Genomic DNA, 25,099 nt, shown 5'->3' with positions numbered 1-25,099 from the left:
CTTAAGATCATCATTAAGTATACCATAACCTAGGGAAAGGCTCTCCTTAGAACACCGAGAAGTACATTGTCTGTAGTACATTGATGAAGAGGTAACTCATCTTGTGCAGTAACTGGAGTTCAATGTGTGTCCCCCTGTGCATGCTCTACTTCAGGTGCGTCAGCACCCTGCACTTTTGATCAGAGATTTTTGGTAGCAGCGTCTGTTTGGCCTGCACATGTCCCCACACATCTTTGTGCACCGCACCAAGGCTGTATAGGGCTGCGCAGGTGAACTGGCCTCAGCTCCTCCACCGCAAAGTCCCACAAGGGAGACACTGAAGCAGAGCAGAAGGAGAGCAGGTAGTGGAGCACCCACAGAGACATGAATATCAAAGAAGTCCAGTTACTGCAGAGGTAAGTAACTGCTCCTTTGAGTAGTGTCACTGTGGGTGCTTCATATCAGGTGACTCCCGAGCAGTACCCACCTAAGGAGGTGGAAGGTTCAGAGCAGTGTTCAGCAGAGCAGTGTTCAGAAGAGAGAACTGCATTGCCTGCAGCAGCATCTGATCTTGCCACAGCTACCAACACATAACTAGCAAAAGCATGAACAGAGGACCGAATTGGCACTCTACAGATGTCTGTAATTGATATTCCCTTAAGTAAGGTTATAGATGCAGACAGTGCTATTGTAGAATGCTATTACTCTCAAACCCCAAGTTCTGTTGTAACCGATCTAAATACAACTGGACATGCCCTATAACCTTTTGTTTCAAAATCACTGAACCCTTGTTTCTGTCTGCAATGGATACAAATAGTCTAGGAGAGCTTCTAAATGGGTTGTTCCTATCTAGGCAAAAGGCTAATGCCCTCTTGACATGTAGGGAATAGAACATGGCTTCTTGACTAGTCCAATGTTGTTTTTTTTAGGGGGTGGGCAAAGAAAAGAACATGAAATTCTGGGGACACCTTAGCTAAAAATCTTGGATAGGCCCACAGCGACACTTACTCTGTGGTGAATACTACAAATGCAGGGGTCTGACATTAAAGCCCCCAATTCTCCACTTCTAGCTTCCAGTTCTCCAACCCTTTGGGTAGAAGTGATGCCTATCCAGAAGGCTATCTTCATTGATAAATCTATTAAAGACCATGTAGCTAGTGGCTCAAAAGGAAGTTTCATAAGGCAATTAAGGACTAGGTTCAGGTCCCAGCTAGGAGTAGGGTCTCTGATCTATGGGAAGTGATTTGACAAACCTCTTAGGAATCTTGCCATAGTTGGGCGAGAGAAGAGTGGAAAAACCTCATACGGGTGTGAAGAGCTGTTATTGCCACTAAGTGAACCCTAATGAAATTCGTAGAAAGACCCAATGTTTTCAATTCCAATAGGTAACCCAATACCGTAGGAAGAGGAGAGTGAGTCAGCAAAATCTGGTAACTGCTACACCAAAGATGATAATGTTTGCATTTCAGGAGATATTTCTTGTAGATTCTTTTCTACTGTTTCATAAAACGTGTTGTACCTCTGACAAACAAGATATCTCTAGTCCTGACAACTGTTGAGGAACCATGCTTGGAGCCTGAGAATATGTAGGTTGGGGTGACATATTCTACTGGCATCTTGAATCAGTAAAAGAGGACTGATCAGAAGACGTCACAGAGGGCGAGAAGAGAATCCGATTAGATAGGATACCAAACTCGTCCTGGCCATGTTGGTGCAATCAGTAGTACTCTGGCCAATTCTTGTTTGATCTTGTTGAGAACCTTTAACAGTAATGGTGTCAGTGGATACACATACAAAAGACCCTTCATCCATGAGATGAGAAAAGCAACTCCTAGGGATTGGGGTCAAGACCCCCTCTTGAACAATACCTGATGCATTTTGGTCAGGTCCTTCCATCACTTGAGTGACTGTAGAACCCACTGGAGAACAGACGGTAACCTGCCTACCCTACCTTTGCTAAGTTTGAAAATGGTTCAAAGCTATCCTTGTAGACCTCAGAGATGCAATCTGGCATGCTGTACTGCAAAGACACAAGCTGACATGTGTCCCAGCAGTTTAAGACATCTCTGTTACTTGAGGACTGCCCTGAATATTGGTGATGAGATTTGCTAGTGCAAGAAATCTGCTGGAAGGAAAGCACTCTGCTTCTTCAGACTCTCATCAACAGAAATGGACATGTTCTTTTCCTATTGACTGGAATGGAAGCCTAACAGCATAAAGGAGACTCGATAGGCACACAGTTTATAGAAATGTATTTACCTGAGCAATTTATCTACCTGAGCAATTTATTAGTGATGGGAATGTTTCCAGGTAATGTTTTCTGGATTAATCACATGTACAAATCCATTTTACAGATTGGGAACAATTTTGCTCTTCCTTATCTTCTCAATATTATTACTGAAATGGTTTCTGTAAGTGAAAGGTTGAGAGGATGAGGAAAGGGAAGATGTTTTCATTGTAGATAACATAATTACTGTATTGTCAACTGAGTCTTTTGCATCTTGCCTCTAGGTCAGATTATACACACACACACCAGGATGTTGGACAGGTGGCGATGTGATTTGTTTTTTTTAATGAAAGTTTGCAGTTGATCAGAACAAAACACTGTGTGGTTTACAAAGACGAGCAGAATTCTTTAAGCTTTGAAAGTCACTGTATCTACTCTTTATTTTGTTTCTTCAGGCCACTGAAGAGGTTTCGAAAAATCTGGTTGCCATGAAGGAAATATTATATGGCACAAATGAAAAAGAGCCACAAACAGAAGCTGTGGCACAGCTTGCTCAAGAACTTTACAACAGTGGTCTTCTTAGCACCCTAGTAGCTGACTTACAACTGATTGATTTTGAGGTAAGAAAATACACCTCTATCTCAATACAACGCTGTCCTCGGGAGCCAAAATATCTTACCGCGTTATAGGTGAAACCGCGTTAGCCCCGCCCCCCCGGAGCACTGCTTTACCGCATTATATCCGAATTCGTGTTGTATTGGGTCGCGTTATATCAAGGTAGCAGTGTAGTTACAAAACTTCATGAGCCACACACATGGTAAGTTGCATTCTGACCATCAGAATTCCTATTTAATTGAAGTAAGAGGTTCACTTCCTAGCTACACAATTTTTATTTTTTCAATGCTGCTAATGATAGCAATTGTATTTTAAGATTTAATTAGGAAACATTAATACGCACTACTTGGTAAATTAACCAGATGCGTGAGATTAAATTTCTGAGGCATTTGGAAGGATAGATCACATAAAAAATGAAAAGTAGATGAATAGCTCAAATCTTTATCCCAGAACTCTAACAGAGGTGTTGCTTAATCTTTAATGTAATTTAATTGCTGTGTTCAGAGAGAGATTAAAATCCTAGATTGTATTAATGCCATAATGCCCATAGTCTTATTTAAATCCCTTTTGAGTTATTACAGTATAATACTGAGTCATCTGACTATTCTCATTAAAAAGTTTTAATGCTGCCACTAATTAGCCATTTTTAAATCTTTAATACTCTTCTCCCTATAGGAAACAAAAGTATATTGTTTTACATTCTCCCTAATCATTTTTCTGTTTAGACAGGAAAGTCAGATTTTATTGATCACTCCAAAATATGAACATTAATTTTATCTTTCTGTAAGTTTTCATTTGTTGCTCAACAGTATTTATTTGAGTACTTCATACACAGTAATTAATGTCTTCACAACACCACTCTGAGGTGTGGAAGTATTATCATCATCCTCATTTTATGGCTAGGGAACTGGGGCACAGTCCGAGTTAGGGCTTGTCTATGTGGTAGCGCAGTGTGGACTATGGGATGTGAATTGTAGAGTGCACAAATGTGTTGTGCTCTGACTGCTCCATGTAGACCCTTCTGGTGACACACCCACATCCCTCTGCTATGTAGACAAGCCCATAGTAACTTTCCTACAAGTTGCATAAGAAGTCTATGGCAGAGCTAGAAACAGAGCCCAGAATTCTGTGTCTTGACTAGGCTATCCTGCTAATTAAGGTTGCTATAAAATTGCACTCTTCATAAAAAAGTTGGCCATGAAGCAAACACAACAGTCTAAAGGGATGTTGTAGTGTTACATTCCAGAATTAAGTTAACTTTTTTCCCCAACCCCCCAGAATATTGTTTGATTCTGTTACCATTTGGTCCTTTATAGCTGGCATACACTGAATTGCCTATAAGGTACGTTCCAGAGTAGATTAATCCAGACACAAAACTGAACATGTCCTACAGAAACCTGAACCCGAGTTTTCAAGCTATAAGAGTCTGCAAGTGATTGTTTTAAAAGTGACTTGTCAGCGTTTCTAAAAAGAAAAGGCTTAACTAGAAATTGTACCCCATAAAAAAGGGTTTTGAAAATAAAAACCGATGGAAATTTTTTTTCTCACCACATACATGTCTTTATATAACAAAAACCCAAGGAAATTCAGAGTGAAAGCAATTGAGATGGTCCCTGCTTATTGAGGATAAGATGCTGAGAAATTAAATCTGGATTCTGCTGACTTTCAAGATCTTTTATCAGTCCAGTTTTTAATCTTTCTGGTTATTTGGGAAGCATTCTTCTGGTGATGGAAAATGGTGGTGGACAAATTGATTTTATTAGATCTATAATGGCATGGAATTGCGTAGGATTGTTCTGTATCAAAGGTAGCTGTACATTTCAGTCTGAAGGGGCTGCTGATTGTTGGTAATAGCCTCCTATTTTTGGACTCTCAACTGCTCTGTTACCTGAGAAGGATGTGGCTTTTCCTTGCTGAGATGAATATTAGCAAGACAAGGTGGGTGAGGTAATACCTGTTATTGGACCAACTTTTGTTGGTGAGAGAGACAAGCTTTCCAGAGCTCTTTTTCAGGTCATGTTAAGAGCCATTCATCTTGGACTAAAGCAATGCTCTTTAATGCAGAATGTGGCAATTTGCTTACCTAATGTTGTGGGCTGATGTCAGCACACCTGTGCACCACACCTGCACTAACTTCCCATCAGTTACTGAGCACAATTCAAGATCTTGGTTTTAATCTTTTAAGCCCTGTGTGGCTTGGACCTTACTATTTTTTGAGACAACTATGTCCAGAGCTGAAAATAGATGAGATGCTTTTGCTGATGTTTCTTTGCTCCTTCTAGTGGTATGACAGAACCTGAAGTCGTTTGTGCATGGATCAGTGCACATTTTTGACTAAGTATTTGTTTGACTATGGATCGTTCCTGAGGGAGTTATCTTTATAAATTGGGATGATAGAGAGGGATTTTTTTTCTGACTGTTGTACTCTGTCTACAATCGATTTGAATCTAAATACCACGGTGATGGACCCCCTAACGTAAATGAAATTATTTTAGGTCCTCATTAAGAAATTGCCCTGAAACATCCAATCCTTACTCTAATATTAACATTTGTTTGGAATTGTGTCTATATGTAGAAACATTTTTTTCATGTAAGGCAATCAACAAAACTGTTCAAAGAGCAATAACTTGTCAATCAGTTTCCTGCTGACTTGTAATAAAGTACCTTTCAGTGGGAGTAATTGCAGCCTTTGAAAAGTTTAAAAAAAAAAAGAGAGAAACACAAAACAAAAAACCTTTTTGCATCAGGGAGGTAGAATCAGACAATGCTGGCACACTTTTACACTTCACCTCTGAGAATCATGACTGTTGGCATGAGAATTTGTATGTGTCCTTGTTAAATAGACCATTACATCACTTGGAAGTAATAGATGCTTCTAACAATAACTAGATTTGGAATTACTGTGTACCACCACCAGCTCAATTATATGAATAAAGAGGGGGAGCTGTTGCTGTCGGTAAATAGGGGGAATAATGAGATCCTGGGCAAAATTGTCAGTGTTAGTGGATGAGACTTGATGGCTATATTTCTCAAAACACTGCTCTACTCATTACCAGAACAAAGGGTTCTGATGCTGCTTTGGGCAGGCTTTCAATAGAATTATAAATCAGAAAACAAGCATTTACAAAACAAACTAACACTTATATCCTGACAACAATACTGCAGCAAACTCTCCATGCTAATTAACAAACAAAAATGTCATTTTTTAAAGACTATGATCTTCCTAGGATTTTCTAAAAAATTGGTTTATTTTTTACTCATGCAGCATCCATTGTCACAGCATCAGGAGTCCAATACTATAATTAATACAAATCTAAAATAATAAGCTATCGTTCTGTCATATTTGTTGGAAGTCTCCATAAAGTGTAAAGTCTATTTCTTTACCTTAAAACTTGCTACACACTGATTCAGATGGTGCCAGAATAAGTTCATTCCACAAACAAGGTTCATCAATAATAATGGTTTGCTTCTGGTCTCAGATTATAAACTTCAAATAACCATGATTAAGAGTTTCTTAACAGATCTTTACTGCCAGGTCAGGACCTGTAGCTAGATCCTGTTCTGCCCAAGGTGGTAACCAGCTCCTTGAGCTGCATATAGAAACAAATAACTTCCAAGTCCTCTTCAAGGGTAATTCCAAGTAATGTTTGCACGCACTGTTAGGCACTCCTGCTAACTGGCCCGAAGTAATGATAAACTGAGTATGATTCCAAAGATACAAGCAGTATTGGCAAATGGTAGATATATGCATCCAATATGGGGTGCATGCAGAGCTCCTGTCTTTCCAGTGCTTACAGCTATCAACCAGCTTCATTTAAGATAATCTAGGTTGAATTTGAGCATAGTGCTCTTACCCATATCCACACTTCTATTAAGTATTGAGAAAACTGGGGGACTGTGGTATCCTAGATCATATGATATGAGGAATATGCCTTTGTTATACTTACCTTTGACTTTAATTGTAATTGTTGTTGTTTTCCATCATAAAATGAGAAAACACAATAAAAAAATTGTAAATTGGAGTGCAGTCTGCATGTTGTTGGTACTGCAGCCCAAGATGTGTCTCAGTTTTCCCTAGTAGAAGGACCTGAATACATGCACATTGAAAATGAGAGATGACAGAGTGGAACATTGAAATATTCCATCTTACTCAGGACTGTGGCATTGTTAAAAATAGGCATAGTATTAACATAATTTTGGTACAAAATGAATCCAGAGAAGCTCTAGGAATATCAGATAAAATATAAAAGGGTTTTATTGTTTTAAACATTATCAGTAGGTTATTCAAGCTATCCAAATGTAAGTTGATACAATGATGTATTGAATGCTGTGACAGATTTGAAATGGGTGTAGAGAAACAAAGTTTTTGGGGAATTTTTTTGTGAAATGGTCATGTTTAAGTGTATGTATATTTATGTATTAACTCTTGCTATACATTCTGGTACTAAATGTTATATGCTTAATTGGTTACGTTTTTGACAGGGCAAAAAAGATGTCGCTCAAATTTTCAACAACATTCTCAGAAGGCAAATTGGTACAAGAACTCCCACAGTGGAATACATCTGCACTCAACAAAATATATTGTTCATGTTATTAAAAGGGTATGTACAGTATTTGGTGTAAATAGTTTTATATGAAGTATTGGAATGTTTTTTTCAGGTAAAAGCAGGATAGTGAGAGTGGTGAAATGTACCTTCTTCCTTTGCAATTTGTTTAAATAATTTTGCCACAGGGCCTGTAACTTCCCTTAAAGTAACTTAAGTCAAATGGATAATTTAAGCAATAGAATATCAAAATATGAATCCTTTAATGTGAAGGGTGACAGGGTGAGAATTGAAAACTAATACTGCGCTAAAAACATTCTTGTTGGGGTAATGTAATGTTCCTTTTCACTGAACTTACTTCATTGTCCAGAATTTAAACTGTTATTCCTGATCTTAGTTATTTACCGAGTGTTCGAATGATTGTTCTAACGTCTGGCTAAATGAACTTGCTGTCCCATCCTCTGAGTTACTGTGCAGCTCCTGCTTCATAGTTATTGGGTAATACAACTACAGAGACATCAAGAAGCTCCAACTTTTCTAGATATGATTGTGTATTCACTGCATGCTAGATTGCTGTTTCCACCTCTATTCTTGTATTACCTGTGTTGTTACATCAGAGAATCATGCCATATCAATTATGCTGTAGCAAGTCTGCAGCTGCATACCAAAATTCGTGAAAACAAATTTAAGTAAAAAGCCTTTTGTTTTTTAAATTAGGGAACAAACATCCCCCCAACCTCAAAATGGACTGTTACATTTCTATTATTCTGTGCCATGAATAACAGAAAATATTAGAGGTTGCAATCCAATTTTATCATTTTGGGGTGGGAAAGTTCACTAATGTCTTGTTAACATTTTAAAAATGGTTTTATGCATTTCAAACACTAATTTTATATCAGTAGCTGTAGCATGTATACTGATGGATATTGTTCAAATAAGCTGTCATACATCATGATGTACAGTATACTCCTGATTATCCAAATAGACTGAGGGACACTGATTTTATTTGGATAATTGGGAGTTCGGATAATCAGGATAGCAGGAACCGTTCAGCCATTGAGCAGTGGAGTTCCCTCCTCCACAACGGGGGGCTCGTCTTGCTCCTCACAGTACTAGCCAGAGGTCTCTGCTCTATTTTACAAATCTCCACGTTAGCCGAATCCCTTCCTTGTTCCCCAGCATGAGATACGTGCTGCAGACGGCACGTATCTCATGCTCAGGGACAAGAAAGGGATTTGGATAATGAGGTTTGGGTCAATGGGGGTATACTGTAGTTGTACTCAAATGCTACAGTGATTGGCATGGTATAAGATTCTATAGAAATGATAAAGAATTAGATTAAATAGTTAATTCCTTGGAATAGCTGTTTGCCACATCATGACGACAGTAATAAGATGTTAAAATAACAGGTTTTGTTTTCTGGATGTTTAAACAAAAGATCTGCTCTTTAGTTTTTCCTCAAAGTTTTTGCATTACATAGTAATTAGAGATGTTGCCAAGTCTGAAACCTACCAAATGTGTGGTATCATGCTTATGTCACATTGTCTCTTCATTCTTTTTATCTGTGCCACTTGTCTGAGCCAGCAGAGTATTGATACATATAGAAAAATTGTTTTACAACAAGAGCAGGAACTTGCACATTTTAATCCCTGGCTTCCTCATGAACACTAAGAACCCCCTAGCAGTCTAGAGGAGCAACAAAATGTATCTTTGCAATTGTAAAGAAATCCAGTGTTCCACAGAGTACTTTTAATTTTTCCTATTGTACAGTCTCATTTTGACAGAACCCAAGATATCTGAAAGATTCAAAGGGCAAGATTATTATTAACCATCGTATAATATAAAAGTAAGAACAAATGAATGATACTAAATTCTTATATGTGCTTTCTCAAAGTGCTTTACAAAGGAAGGCATAGAAACTGAGGCACAGAGAAGTGAAATAACTTCCCCAAACTGTCAGACTGGTCAGTGGCAGAATCTTCTCCTAACTTCAAGTCCAGGATCGTGTTCAGTGGACCACGTTGCTGATTTTTAGGACAGCATAACCTAGGACAGCCACCATGAAACATTTTTGTGTGTGCATGAATAAAAATGTTTGAAATAGATGTTGGTTTTAATTTATAGAAGTACTTACTGATCTGTTGTATGTCTTACATATGATGCATCTGGTATAGCCAAATTTACATAATTTTAAGATATTACGGTGAATGTGAACCAACCATTAGGATCTAGGCTTTGAAAAGGTATATGATTTGCCAGAATCCTGTTGATTTAAATATGTGGAGCTACAAGAGACCCATAGATTTCAAGTGACGTTACTTTCAAATTTTGACCGTGTACTTGCAGTGTAAATGCTTATTCTTTTGACCACGTGGAACAGTCTGTTTGTTCACTTATGAAGTTTACCTAAAAAGTCATACTCAGTATTCCATATAAAATGAACAAGTTTGGCAGTATACTGGGAGTTGTGAATTGTCCATACCACTAGAGGGCAAACTTCTGCTGTCCCAACCTGCAGAGCACCTACTGCACATTTAGAAAAGCCTGCTATGAGTCACGTTCCACCTGCAGTTATGAGAAGAGGGCATTGATTTTGAGTCTGAACATAAAGTTATGTTTCTTATGCTCCCATTGTATACAAGTGATTCATACAAGCAACAGATTGATCATCTGATTTTGGTAGTGTTTCGTAGAACATCTGAAAGTGGAACTTAATATGCAGATAAATGCCTTTTAATTATTGAAATGTTTAAGTTGACTTGATAACATAATATAGCGTATAGTTAATTATATATAAAGTTGCAGTACTACAGTACCACATTTTAAAGGTATTTATATAGACTTCTCATTTTGCAGGTACGAATCTCCAGAAATTGCTCTAAATTGTGGAATAATGTTAAGAGAATGCATTAGACATGAACCACTTGCTAAAATAATCTTGTGGTCAGAACAGTTCTATGATTTCTTCAGATATGTGGAAATGTCAACGTTTGACATTGCTTCAGATGCGTTTGCCACATTCAAGGTAACTTGCATACCATATCTAAATAGTTACAATAGCATACATTTCTCCAGCATCTCAAATATATAATCCCAAATGTCAGGTGTTAGTCACATATGGAGTCAGCATATGGAGACAGAGAACAAAGTTTGTGACACTCTCTGTAAAGGGGCTGGATCAATTGAACATTGCTTCCTTCTAAGCACATGGCAATTAAGATATTGCTTCAGATACATGTGCTATGTTCAGGGTAACATTTATTCCAGAACTAAAATTTAATATTTTACTTAGATTGTAAACTCTTCAAGGCAGGGAGGGACTGTCTTATTTGTGTAGTGCCTTGCATGATTGGTGCTGATTCATGATTGGGACATCTAGGTGCTAACACTGTACAAATAATGAATAGTGTAAGTGGACCCTTTGGTGCTGTAGGGCTCTGGTGATATAGTAGCTTATGTGTCATTCCTGTTGCAGAGAGTAGGCCTGGGTTTCCCTGTGCCCCAGTGATCCAAGCAGCTGTATCTTGGAGCTGTTGGAAGCCAACACAAGTTAAAAGAGCCTTCAAGTTGCTCTGATTTCTCTATGAGAACCAGTACAGCATATAGCAGACCCCTTCCTAAGTTATGCTATGAGTTTTCATAGCCACAATCAAGAATCTACACCAATATTCCAACTTTTTTTCTTTATTTCCATAGTATATCAAAATCCTTCATTGGATTAATTAGACTCTTCAGAGGCATCCAGAATGAATATTTATTATTTTAATAAATACTTTTTTTTTAATCTGAAAATATTGCTTAAACATGACATACTTTTTCAGGATTTACTTACGAGACACAAGTTGCTGAGTGCAGAATTTTTGGAACAGCATTATGATAGGGTGAGTAATATAATTCCTCAGAACTTTTTGATGATTGATACAGAATAATTTTCATTTGACTGAAAAAGTTAAATACTTTTTCATTCTTTGTATCGTATTGCTTGGATTCTTAGTTAAGAATTACCAAGGACAGTTTATGTATTGCATTAATCAAAGTTAGGTTTGCATATTTTTGTACCATAGTGTTTTTAAAATAGAAATTTGTTTTAAAATTCTCAGCATTTCAACATCAAAAACTTAAACTGAGATTTTGAAAAGATGAAAATCTAGCTTTGTGAAAATGCATTTTCCACTAGAGGGAACCTTTTCCCATTTTTTCTGTTGTCTATATGAGGCCTTAGTCACAAAGGTATGTTTGATAGTTTTGCTCCATCTGCTGGCCAATTCTGATATTAATAAAAGCTTAAATCATTTCATAGTCTACAAAATTTTATTGCTTAAAGAATAACTTCCTTCATTATATGGTAGTCCAAATATTTAAAGTTCCCAAAATAGCAAAGAAATTAAGTTTTTAAAAAGCTTGTTAAAATGTTAAACACTTGTAATGTAATACTGCAAACCTTGTTTCAGTAGAATTCTAAGTTTTTATTTACATACCTATTAAAGATCCCCCCAGTTAAATAAATTCATTCAGAAGGGCTTGTGTCACTTGGAAAGTTCCTGATTTTTCTCTTCATTCTCCATTCAGTTCTTCAGTGAGTATGAGAAGTTACTTCATTCAGAAAATTATGTGACGAAAAGGCAGTCACTTAAGGTAAGGTAGTTTTACTTTGAGTGCCCTTTTTTTCTCCAAGGGTGAGGGATAGCTTTGTGGTTTGAGCATTGGCTGCTAAACCCAGGGTTGTCAGTTCAATCCTTGAGGGGGCCATTTAGGGAATCGGGGGCAAAAATCTGTCTGGAGATTGGTCCTGCTTTGAGCAGGGGGTTGGACTAGATGACTTCCTGAGGTCCCTTCCAACCCTGACATTCTATGATAATTTCAGGGTGAATTGATTTAAATCACAATTACTTAAATAATTAGTTTGAATCGCAATTTAAAACAGTAAAAATAGTTGATTTCAATAACTATTTTAATAAGATTTTATTTGTGGATTTGCCAAAGAGTTTATTTTCATCACGTGGGAGCATGGTTGAATCAAAGCAATCTGGGGCGCACGCAACACAGGGGCTCCTGTGCCACACCCTTGCAACATCACCCTATCTTCCACTTGGAGTGATGGTGGCCGGGTTAGGGCTACAGGGGTGGAGCCCAAGGGAAGCAGGGACAACAGGGAGAACCAAAGAGGCTGGAGCAGTGGTAGGGGGGCCCCATTTCCCCCCAGATGTGGCAGTAGGGGCTCCCTTACCTATCCCAGGGCACAGATTTGGTAGCAGTGGGGCTCCCCCAGTATTTACCCCACAAATAGGCATGTATGTATCTGTACAGAGTGATATTTCTTGACTGAAAATTTTGTAGCTAGAGACAACTGTCAGCCAGTTGTCTCCAACCACAGTTCTCCCGTTTGAGGATGCAAAAGATATCTTTCATTGGTTTTTATGAAGACTGGCTATTATTCAAGCTTCTTATATTGCAGAAACTCCCAAGGGTCTAAATGGGATGAGGGCCCCATTGTGATAAAGCACTGTACAAACACACACGAAGACCGTGCATGTACCAAAGAGCTTACAGTCAGGGTATTGGGTGAAACTGTCCAAGGAATGATTTAGACTGGTCTGCGCACAGTTTCTACACTGGTATAATATATATCATCGGGGTGTGATTTTTATAAAGACGTAGTACCAGTAAAGCAATGTGGATGCCGTTACACTAATGTGAAGGTGCCTTTCGCCTTATACTGGTACAGTTTATCCCCTTTTCCGTGAGGGAATAGTTGTACCAGCATAAGCACTGATTAGTTTTAGACTTATTTCCGCAAAACTCAGGGCCCAGGTACATAATTTAATAAAATACACTTAAATAGATATAATTGGTAACCACAGCAACATCAGCATAGATATCTATTAAACATCCGTGCTGGTCAGCTGTGGGATGTGTTAATTTTCCATAGGGAAGTATGAGGTTGGAGTGAAGGTATTGCACAGTTGTCAGGAATCAGTTACAAGTGCGTGTTGGAGGTGTATGGGACTTACTTATAGATGGGTGAGTGCAGTGTGTGGGGATTGATATGTTAAAGAAAGACACGTTAACTGGACACACATGCTTGCTTCTAAGTGTTTGAGTTGGCCTAGGTGCGGGAACTAGGAGTGCCGGGGGTGCTGCAGGTTTTATGTGGGGTCCCAGCTGCTGGTTCCGTGCCCGGGACTTCACTCCCCAGCTACCCTCCTGGGGCCCTGCGCCCAGGGCTTGGGTCCCTGTCCCTGTGCCTGGGGCCCCGTCTGCTAGCCCCCTGTTCCTGGGGTCCCATCTGCTGACTCCACTCCCAGGCTCCCGCTCCCGGCCCTGTGGCAGGGGCTCTACTCTCAGGGCCCCGGCTGCCAGCCCCACGCCCGGGACTCCACTTCTGGCCCCACATGCGGGGTCCCAGATGCCCTGCTGTGGCCCCAGCCTTGGTCCCTTAGCCCTGGCCAGATCCCCCGCTCCCGGAGACGTGGCCCTACTCCCAGCCCCAGCTCTGGAGGGTGGGGCAGCATAGATAGGAATAAAGGGGGGCATGAGGTAAAAAATAAAAACTTCTTTCAGCACCCCCACTATTAAGTGTTCCAGCACCACTGTGAGTAGGGGGGGTTTCCTGTTAAGCAACCATAACTGTTTTTTATTTTTTTCCTCTTTTGGAATTTTCTTTTCTTTTATTTTTTAACTGTGTATGGTGTTAGTAGATTATAAGAGACAGGTTCCTTTTCCCCCACAATGTTGTTATAAATGCTTGCATGTTCGGGTGGTAATTTCAGACTTGGAATATGTATAGAAGGTCAAGTCAGTGTTTTCATTTTGTAATCGTTTTACTAGAGAATTTTTAATATTTTCTGAGTGGTAAAAAGAACAAATGTAGTAAAAAAGATCAATTTCCGAAGATTAAGTGTTCATTGGGAACCTCAAAAGTGTAACAAAGGACTAAAAAGCAGAGCTGGTCCATTTCATCACACACTAATATAATTGTGATAGTGCTAATTACTGTTTATATTGTTTCATTTTCTTTTTATTTTAGGTTAAAGTTTGCTTTTTTAAAAAGCAAACGTAACCTTTTAAATTAAGACGATGCAAAAATAGCCAAAGACTGTAACCACCTGAAAAGTACCTACCCAACATCACGATGCAGGGATGGTAGAGCCATGGATTGAGCCTGGTTCCTCCTATATTCCAGTCCCAATGCCTTAACCACAAAACCATGATGTACAGTATCAGGTTTTATAATTAAAGACTCTTCTGTCTGTGTCAGTGCTTTGTAGAGATGGCCATGTAGGGATAATCCTGTTTTACAGACGGCAGAGCCAAGAACACAGATTTGGCCCGATCTTTGTGCAAAGTAGCATGGCTACATGGATGACTCTTTTATAGCTGTTATAGTAGAGATTGAGCTTTTATTACCACCTCTGGTAGAAATGGTCTTGTGCAACCTCTCAGATCCTCTCTTACCTCATTTATAAAATTGGGAGGGAGGATGATACCTTGACTGTGGGTAGCTGACTTCTGACAACATCGAATTATCCGTTTCAGATACCAGACATGTTGAGCATAGATATGGTACAGTAGCTAGTTATCACCTAGCAAAGGGCATTCGTTATGGGGGTATTGAGAGCTCCTTCTGCTGACATAGCACTGTCCACATCAGCACTTTTGTCAGTGAAACTTGTGATGGTCAGAGGGTGTGTTTTTTCACTCCCCTGACCAACAAAAGTTTTACCAGCAAAAGTGGTAGTGGAGTCACAGGCTAATGGGAAACAGAAAGGTAGGCAGTTTTTCAGCCAGGCTGAGAGAGAGAATGGAAAAACCACATCAAAATACCCTGGACTGGGAGTCAGGAGAACCACGAGTTTGTTATACCTCTTTTATTGACAGATGTCAATTACTCAATGTGCTTCACAACCCGTATGATAAAAATTGTATTTGAACTCATAAAATTTCAGTAATACTTCATTGTTCTGTCACATTTTTCCACCCTTAGTTGCTTGGTGAATTGCTATTGGACAGACACAACTTTACAATTATGACAAAATACATCAGTAAACCTGAAAATCTGAAACTAATGATGAACCTTCTACGAGACAAGAGTCGCAACATTCAGTTTGAGGCCTTTCATGTCTTTAAGGTATGGTACCAAAAATCATAAAACCATTGAATAGCTTCTGTAGTGTGCCTCATTTACACAGGTAGTGAGGTTAGTCGATAATGATGACAAACCTCAGATCTGTCTGCTCTGAAAAATTACTTGATTCTTTCTTTTGCTGAAAAGTACTTATTCAGGAAATGCTAAATGGTTTTGTATGGTTATTGTTAGCATAACCTTCCTCTTCTAAAATTCTGTATGAACTGAGAATGATGAAGGGGATGAATGCATGCTGTGGTTTCTGAGCATATCTCGACATCATTCTGAGGATTCTAAACAGGTCTGTGTCATGCTACAGAGTACTATGGAGGATACGTGTAGTATTTCAAATCAACTAATCAGTTTTGAAAAATCTAAATCAGGGTTGTCTGTTAAAACAAGTTACCCTTTTTATTAATAGTAGACATAAACTAATGGTTAGTAATAGGTTGGGGACTTAGATTCATTCAGGAATAACCCTGCAGAAAGGTTTTAAACCATCTCTAGTCTCTCTTAACGATGATGCTAGATACATAAAATCGTGCACTTGCTACAGAACTCAATCCTATGAGGTGCTGAGTGCCTCCTGCAGGATGTCATGACCAGGCAGCTCCCATTAACTTCAGAATTCAGCCCTCAGTCTCTACCTCAATAACATATAAAACTGGTTTTCATTTCAGATTAATCTTCTCAGATATTCCAATTGTTTTTTTCATGTGCAGATATTTAGGAGAGAAAACATTCATAATTTTAAACTTGGGCTGTCAATCGCAGTTAACTCAAGTGATGAGCCCAAAACAAATTAACTAGATTTTAAAAAGTCACAACTAATCAGTTTTAATTGCACTGTTAAACAATAATAGAGTACCAACTTAAATTTATTATAAATATTTTTGGATTCTGCATTTTAAACATATTGATTTCAATTACAACACAAATACAAAGTGTACAGTGCTCCCTTTATATTTTTATTACATTTTCACTGTAAAAAAATGAACAAAATATAGTATTTTTCAGTTCAACTCATGGAAGTACTGTAGTGCAATCTTTTTATTGTGAAGGTGTAACTTACAAATGTAGAATTATTATTTCTTACGTAATTGCATTAAACACTAAAATAATATAAAACTTTAGAACCTACAAGTCCATTCAGTCCTACTTCTTGTTCAGCCAATCGCTAAGACAAACAAGTTTATTTATATTTACGGGAGATAATGCTGCCTACTTATTTACAATGTCACCTGAAAGTGAGAACAGGCGTTTGTATGGCATTGTTGTAGCTGGCTTTGCAAGGTATTTACGTTCCAGATATGCTAAACATTCACATGCTCCTTCATACTTTGACTTGTAGGCTTTAAAGTTTGAAATAGTTTTGTTTTTGAGTGCAGGTATATAAAAAACAACAATAATAATTTTACATTTGTAAGTTGCACCTTCACAGTAAAAAGATTGCACTACAGTACTTGTCTGAGGTGAACTGAAAAATACTATCTTTGTCGTTTTACCGTACAAATATCTGTAATAAAAAATAATATAAAATATGCTGTACACCTTGTATTCTGTTTTGTAATTGAAATCAATATATTTGAAAATGTAGAAAAATATCCAAAAATATTTATAATGTATTTAAATTGGTATTCTATTATTGTTTAACAGTGAAATTAAAACTGATTAATTGTAATTTTAATCTTGTGACTAATTGCAATTAGTTTTTTAATCATTTGACAGCCCTATTTTAAACCATTATCATCTCACTTTTTATTAGCTAAGTATAATTTTAACTGAGCCTTCTGTTTCCTGTATCTGTGCTAAAATCCCTCTTCTTTTGTTGCAGGTGTTTGTAGCCAATCCTAACAAGACACAGCCTATATTAGATATCCTCTTAAAGAACCAGACCAAACTTATTGAGTTCCTCAGCAAGTTTCAGAATGACAGGACCGAGGACGAACAATTTAATGATGAGAAGACCTATTTAGTTAAACAGATCAGGGATTTGAAGAGACCAGCACAGCAAGAAGCTTAATCTCCAGTAAACCCCTAAAATATTAAACCCAAATTCCGCATTTGCTGTTAGATATTCAGCATCAGGCACTCTTATCAATTCATGAGGAACATTACTGCTAATCTGCTGTTCAGTGAACGGTTTTTGTTTTCTCTCTTCTTTTTTAGTCCAAGTTGAAAAACTAGCTGCTGCTTTCTTGCACAATGTGGACTTTCTTGATATTTGTGTCATTTCAGAATTCAAAGACACTGCTTGTTTTAGGAGTCCTGGGGGGAAAAAAGATACTAGATTCATGAAAGCAAACATAGATGATAGTTTGATTTAGGAAAGAAGGTATTAATGTAGTTAAGCAACAGGTTGCATGCTTGCAAATCTGATTAAATCATATGTTTGCACTTACGTTGTTTGAGATATGAGCACAATGTGACCTGTGCATACATGGCACCATAATATAAAATTGTATGCCTTGATTAAAAAAAAAAAGTGCAGTGCTTTACTTGTAATCAAAGGGGAAATGTATCTAAGATGTGAGCTTATTGGGATAAACAGTTGTCTTGCAAATAAACTCAATTTAGCAACTTTTAAAAGAGTGAAATCTTGAGGTTCATAAGGAAATGTATATAATATGCCTTTCACTGCTTTATAGATTTTTTTTGACATATGATTTTCTGAGAATTGAGTTGTAAACTTGGAAATATGTTCTAAGGGTTTTGTTAATTTTACTTTGAAGGTATTTCAAACAGTAGAGCTAGCAGTGACACTTCGCATTTCATTTCAACAATGCTTGCTGGTTTCTTTTGTATATAACTCCTAGGCTGCTCATTTCTTTAAAAATATGATTTAATTTGTACAGCAGAGGAATGTTATTGTATTAGTCTGTAACTATTACTTAATATTGAGTTCTGCAAAATGAATGCTCATATGTAGCTGAATACTTCAGATCATCTGAGAATGCTGATTTAACATTTCTTAAATACTGCAGCATCAAAAGGAAAAAAAACAATTTATATGTATTCACTTATCTAATGGGGTGCCATCAATTAGGTTAGGCTAAAATATAGAACTGGAATCCTTTAATCTGTATTCTTACTGGTTAATATTGGCCTTATTCACTTAAATTAGTGCTGTGTTCTGTAAATGGTCAAGATTATGATAAACTAATATTGATTCCTTTTTCTTCTGGGGAGTCTACAGAGACCACCTTTGCTTTCTTGCAGTAGATATCTCAGTACAATAGTTATGAAAGTGAATAATTTCCCCTTGACTTCGAGAAAAATAATTTCATAGATGGCCTACTTGTAACAAAATGATTTAATTTTGTCAAGTCCTGTTCTTAAATGCTGCAAACTATCAGTATTTATAAAAAAACAAACAAACTGATTTTGCACCATGTTGGCTTTTGTTACTCTGACCATAACAAAAAACATCTACTAAATATTTGTAAACAATGTTATTAAAATTGTATCTGTTCATCTTATAATTATGCTAAAATCACAACCAACTTATGAGTTGGAGTTTGAACGTTCAAATTCTACATGGCTGAACCTGATTGAGAATGCCATAAAATTGCTCATTGCTTTCTGTCCTCTTACTAATTAAAATTATTTTCAGTTAGCAAGATGAAACCCCTGATTGACATTTTAGCTAATTTTGAAGCCATTGTGAGGGAAATCAGGTAATAGCTCCAAAAAATTGGGTGTTTTCACTCTGGTAATATAAAATGTCTCTTAACATTGTCATTGATCTCTTTAAGGTTCTTAATCTGTCCATTGCAAACTGATTCATATTGTCTCCTGGAAAATAGCAAATTAATCTTACTGAAAATGAGAGATCTCTATTTTTAAAATCATTTCGGTAGGCAGGCAAAATTGGCCATTAGATGGTATTATAGTTCAGCACTAGCAGTCTTATATTTTGGTTTATCATAGTTGAGTGGAAGAAAACATTATTTGCCAAGTTATTCTCCATAACACACAAGGCTTCCACTTTAGAAAAATGTAGAAATGCTAAAATTTATATATGTAAAGAAGTGAAGAAATTTGGATTGGGGTATTGGTTTTTCTCTCTCTGACTGGGAAACAGTGGATATGATAACTTTTTTAACATATGAAAGCATTTGAATGTTGGCGTTCAAGAAAAAAGTTGTATTTAAATTTAAGATCATTTGACATGCTATTCATATTTAAAAAATTCTGCTGTACTGGAAGTAGTTTCTTCTCATCTGCGTGAAGGCTTAAAGATATTACTAAAAGTTATTTAATGTGAGGTTGTTGTTTTTTTTTTTTTTAAATATTGATGTATACAGTTGTAATTCTACTTCCATGAAAGTATTTCATTTCTCCTGAGAAAAAATGCATTTCTTACCAGAAAATCTGGCTGGCCCCATAATTTAAATTGAAATAAAATTTTGAAGAAAATCCATTATGTGCTTTATTGTGTTTGAAAATGTCAAGTTACGTGTGGACCTGAACACTCACCTCTTTAGTGCCTTAAAGGAGTACATGCTGCATCACTTCTGAATCATAAGTTTGCAGATGAAACAGAATTACTGAAGGTAGTTAAATCCAAAGCAGACTGTGAAGAGTTACAAATGGATCTCATAAAACTAGATGACTGGGCAACAAAATGGCAGATGAAATTCAGTGTTCTTACATGCAAAGTAATGCACATTGAAAAACATCATCTCAAATATACATACAAAATGAGGGGGTCTAAATTAGCTATTACCACTCAAGAAAGATCTTGGAGTCATTGTGGATAGTTCTCTGAAAATGTGTTCTCTGTGTGCTGTGTCAATCAAAAAAGCATTAGGAAAGAGCGATAGTAAGACCAAAGATATCATAATGTCGCTTTATAAAGCCATGGTATGCCCATGCCTTGAATACTGCCTGCTATGTCCAAAATATATATATATAGAGAGAGATCTATATAAAAAAGAAATGGAAAAGATACAGAGAAGGGAGTATGGAACAGCTTCCATATGAGGAGAGATTAAAAAGACTGGTACAATTCAGCTTGGAAAAGAGACTAAGGGAGGATATGACAGAGGTCTACAAAATTATGACTGGTGTGAACAAAGTGAATAAGGAAGTGTTATTTACTCCTCATAACACAAGAACCAGGCATCACCCAATGAAATTAATAAGCAGCAGGCTTAAACAGAAGGAAGTATACTTCCAAAAATGTACAGTCAACCTGCTGAACTCGTTACCGGGGATGTTCTGAAGGCCAAAACTGAGTCCAAGTTAAGTTCATGGAGGATAGGTCCATCAAAGACTGTTAGCTAAGATGGTCAGGGATGTAACCCCAGGCTCTGGGTGTCCCTAAGCCTCTGATTGCCATATGCTGGGGCTGGACAGAGAGAGGATGGATCACTTGAAAATTGCCCTGTTTTGCTCACTCCCTTTTAAACGTCTGGCAATTTGCACTGTTGGAAGACAAGATATTGGGCTACTTAGACCATTGGTCTGACCCAATATGGCAGTTTTTATGTTTCGTTCTTATAAAAGAATGATCCTAAATGGCACTTTCAAAGCCACTCTTGAGAAAGGTGCAAAGGAGTGCTGTACAAAAGACGCAATAACTGATTTGTATTTGCAAATGGCGGCCTGGTTTCTCTGATCCTTTGATTGTTACAAACTTAGGGCCTGATCTAAAGCCCACCGAAGTCAATGGGGGTCTCAGGCTTTGGACCAAGCTTTTAGTGTTAATTTCAGCATGGAGTTAACAATTATAAGCCATGTATCGGGGGTAGCCGTGTTAGTCTGTATCTACAAAAACAACAAGGAGTCTGATGGCACCTTAAAGACTAACAGATTTATTTGGGCATAAGCTTTCGTGGGTAAAAACCTCTGGAGAAGTGAGGTTTTTACCCACAAAAGTTTATGCCCAAATAAATCTGTTAGTCTTTAAGGTGCCACCAGACTCCTTGTTGTAATTATAAGCCATGTTGTTTGTTTGGATATTCTCTGGAGACAATTTAGGGTTTATTTTCACTGAACTCGTCACTTCTTATTCCTAATTGGTTCTTTGCTTTTTGTACTCTCTATTCCTAAACATTTTTTGCTTTTGATTATGTCCATTTTTCATGCCTACCACTAGCAGTTAGAGGAGGCTGACTTGCCAGTCTACTAAATCAATGCAATACAAATAAAAATTGCAGGGTTTTTGATGCAGATATATATGGCTATTCTCTTTAATTATTGGAAAATCTATTTTTATATTGGTTTTTTTCCATGTGCAGCATATACATGTCACATTAAAAGAATTATTCAACGTGTTAGCTCTTGGTCAACAATCTACATACACTTGATCCTTTTAGATTATGTTGGTCCAATTTTAGGATCAAGCTTTTCCCTTAAAATACAGTATATTATAATGCTTTATAGATTAAGATCACAAATTAAAGGAATGACATTTAAAAATGGACAGGTGTCCTCTTAGGTGCCTGGATGAAAATTTCCATTTAAGTATTTGGATGAGATAGCTAAGGGGTCGGGAGAGGACAGGAGGTTGAGGTTTTTGTATTAATTTAAAATGTGTGTTCTCCACAGATTTTTACTGAATGAATTGCCTTATGGATTGGAATCACTAAGAATCAGAATAAAAGTTGCATGGAGCACATCACAAATGTGAAGCTTGTTTCTGATTATTTCATAGGTAAGAAACTTTCTAATATGGATGTCACCCAAGTTTTTGGATACACAGTGGTTTTGTGCATTTGTCATACATAGCCTCGGCCAAACTTCAGTATTTACTACTTCATTGGGGGAAAAAAAGGCCCTTTCAATGAAAGCCTAGTTAGACTCACTCAGGATTTTTGTTCTAGTCTCCTGCTTTTTCCAGTCCTTAGCTGTTCACTATTTTTATTAAAGTTCTAGAGTAGTGGTAGCCGAATGGCAAGTCTTCTCTCCCTCAGTGGTTAGTATGTGCCACTGCCTCAGTGACCAAAACCTTTTCATTATGTACATTTGCTCTGAATTTGCAGCCTGTCAAAGAGCTCCAGTATGGAGATTCATCTGGACTTTCTCCTGCTGCTATTCTGGCTCGCAGCCAAGGCCATGTTCTGCTTTCTCTGGGTTGTCCTTTATTGTAGACCAGTGGACTCCAAACTGGGGGTGCACCCCGACAGGGAGTGTAAAGGAAGATCGGGATGGCCCCCAGAGGGGGTAGGGAGGGAGCACCACCCAGTCCTGACATGCCCCCAGCTCTGCCCCGGCCCTGGCCCCACTCCCGGCCCCAGCTCTGCTCCCAGCCATGGCTCAGCTTCCAGCTGTAGTCCGGTCCCGGTTTGCGACACTATAAAGGGGATATGGGGCATGCTTTTTTGAGCACTTCAGCATATTGTAATTCATGGTGTTAGCATCCATAGGTAAAATATTTGTAATGTCTATTTGAACAGTACCTCTTAAAGCAGTGATCCCCAAAATGTTTCTGTTGCGTCCCTCCTTTCCCATAATGGAATCTGTCCGCGTCCTCCTGGGAGCCAAGGTCAGCAGCTGGGAGTGGAGATGTGGTCAGGAGCCTGGGCCGGAGCCGGGGCTGAGAGCAGAGCTGTGGCAGGGAACAGGGCCCACAGCTGGGGCTGGGATCCGGGGCCGGAGCTGCGGCTGGCACCAGAGCCAGGGGCTGAGGCCGGAGCAGGACTGGGGGAAGAGCCAGGCAGGCCGGTGCTTCCTCCCTGCCCCAGTGGGGGCCGGCTCGGGCTCCACTGCGCCCCTCTCAACATTCCTCCTCTCTCTCTCCCCCCTCCCCCAGTTTGAGTATATCTCTTGCCAAGAGACTGCTGCATCCAACAATGTGACATTGTTCCTATCATAAAACACATCTGTTAAGGCTGTATCCCCACTTTGAACTTTAGGGTACAAATGTAGGGGCCTGCATGAAAACTTTTAAGCTTAACTACCAGCTTAGCTTTGGTTCGCTGCCACCATCCCAAGGCTAATTTCCTTCCCTGGGTAGCCTTGAGAAACTTTTTACCAATTTCCTGGTGAATACAGATCCAACCCCCTTGGATCTTAAAACAAGGAGAAATTAATTAGGTTTTTAAAAAGAAGGCTTTTAATTAAAGAAAAAGGTAAAAATTATTTTCGTAAAATCAGTATGGAAATTAACCTTACAGGGTAATTAAACTTAAGGAGCTTAGAGGACTTTCCTTTAGTCTTAGGTTTAAAGTACAGCAAACAAAGATAAACACTTTAGTAAAAGGTACATTTACAAGTTGAGAAAACAAAGGAAAACTAACACGCCTTGGCTGGCTATTTACTTACAAGTTTGAAATAGGAGAGACTTGTTTAGAAAGATGTGGAGAACCTGGATTGATGTCTGGACCCTTTTAGTTCCGAGAGCGAACGCCCTTCCAAAACAAAGAGCACAAAAACAAAAGCCTTCGTCCCCCTCCCCCCCCAAAAAAAGATTTGAAAGTATCTTGTTCCCTTATTGGTTCTTTGGGTTAGATGCCAGCCAGGTTACCTGAGCTTTTTAACCCTTTACAGTGAAAAAAATTTAAAGTTTCTGGCCAGAAGGGATTTTATAGTATTGTACACAGAACAGCTGTTACCCTTCCCTTTATAGTTATAACAACATCAAACATCATTAATGAGTTAGCACAGCATACATCTGAAGTATGAGGAAGACCAAGTGAAAGCTCAGCTTGTGAATGACAGGATACTGGGTTTTGCTGCTTTACTAACCATCACAGGGAAGGCTTCAAAGTAGAGAGCCAGAAAATACCCTCATAATTTGTGCCCATAAGCTTTAGTCAGGAGCAGAATGGTTGTTTTTAATCTGCCAACTGCAAAGTTCTTTGAAGCAATGAGATTTTAACTCTGCCAAGGCTTCATATACATCTCTACCCCGATATAACGCTGTCCTCCGGGGCCAAAAAATCTTACCGCATTATAGGTGAAACTGTGTTATATCGGGATAGAGGTGTACTTACAGTTGGAGGATCAGATCTGTTCTATCATATTAACCTTTCAGGACAGTGTCCTATGGAAAGCATACCTTAGAATCTATATGCAAGAAATTCAAGAAATAGCTCAACTGGACTCAGTGAAAAGAGAAACATTATTTTCTCAGGTTCTTGCGCAATATTGTCCAGATTGGAAATGTATTGCATTTAGGTGCCTTTATGCATAGGTAGTCCACAGTGCAAGAATATTCTTCTCATGTTATTCTGCATTGCTAAATGATAACTGCAGGAATGTAAAACAGGCAATTTGTGTCTATGAAGATTGCTAGAACTGAATGAACTTCCAAGTGAACAAAAACTTTCCTGAAGAAGCCATTCCAGAACATTTAACTGGTTCCAAAATACAGCCAATTTTAATAAAAGCAAGTTATTCACAAATTATACGTAGCCTTTTGAAATAGTTCAAAGTAAAGTTCCCACAAGCTAACATTGTAAGCAGAAGTTCTTTGTGTCTTCAGGTGTGCAATGAAAACATGTCTAGCACCTTATAAAGGATTGGTTGATAGTGACAATTAAAATCCAGCCTTACTTATAAATCAGAACCTATTGGCTCCTATTAATTCTGATGAATCTTTTCTGAATTTCCTACCACGCAGTTTTTGAATTCGATATCTTTCTGGTATAGTGATACCAA

The 25,099-nt window shown here is 38.1% G+C and overlaps 1 protein-coding gene across 3 annotated transcripts in view; it reads left to right on the top strand.

Annotated features, from left to right (window-relative positions):
• Positions 1-18,179, top strand: part of CAB39 (calcium binding protein 39) — a 59,821-nt gene extending 41,642 nt beyond the window's left edge. For all 3 annotated transcript variants that reach the window (XM_034781113.1, XM_034781111.1, XM_034781112.1), the window contains 7 exons: positions 2,662-2,826; positions 7,304-7,422; positions 10,222-10,390; positions 11,187-11,246; positions 11,935-12,000; positions 15,350-15,493; positions 17,325-18,179. In XM_034781113.1, coding sequence (XP_034637004.1) covers positions 2,662-2,826; positions 7,304-7,422; positions 10,222-10,390; positions 11,187-11,246; positions 11,935-12,000; positions 15,350-15,493; positions 17,325-17,513 — 912 coding nt within the window. In that variant the 3' untranslated portion in view covers positions 17,514-18,179. The remainder of the gene's footprint in view (positions 1-2,661; positions 2,827-7,303; positions 7,423-10,221; positions 10,391-11,186; positions 11,247-11,934; positions 12,001-15,349; positions 15,494-17,324) is intronic.
• The last annotated feature ends 6,920 nt before the right edge of the window (positions 18,180-25,099 follow it).

Source organism: Trachemys scripta, chromosome 9, assembly GCF_013100865.1.
Source record: "Trachemys scripta elegans isolate TJP31775 chromosome 9, CAS_Tse_1.0, whole genome shotgun sequence".
NCBI lineage: Eukaryota > Metazoa > Chordata > Testudines > Emydidae > Trachemys > Trachemys scripta.
The sequence above is the reverse complement of the archived record's forward strand: the minus strand, read 5'-3'. Positions and strand labels throughout refer to the sequence as shown.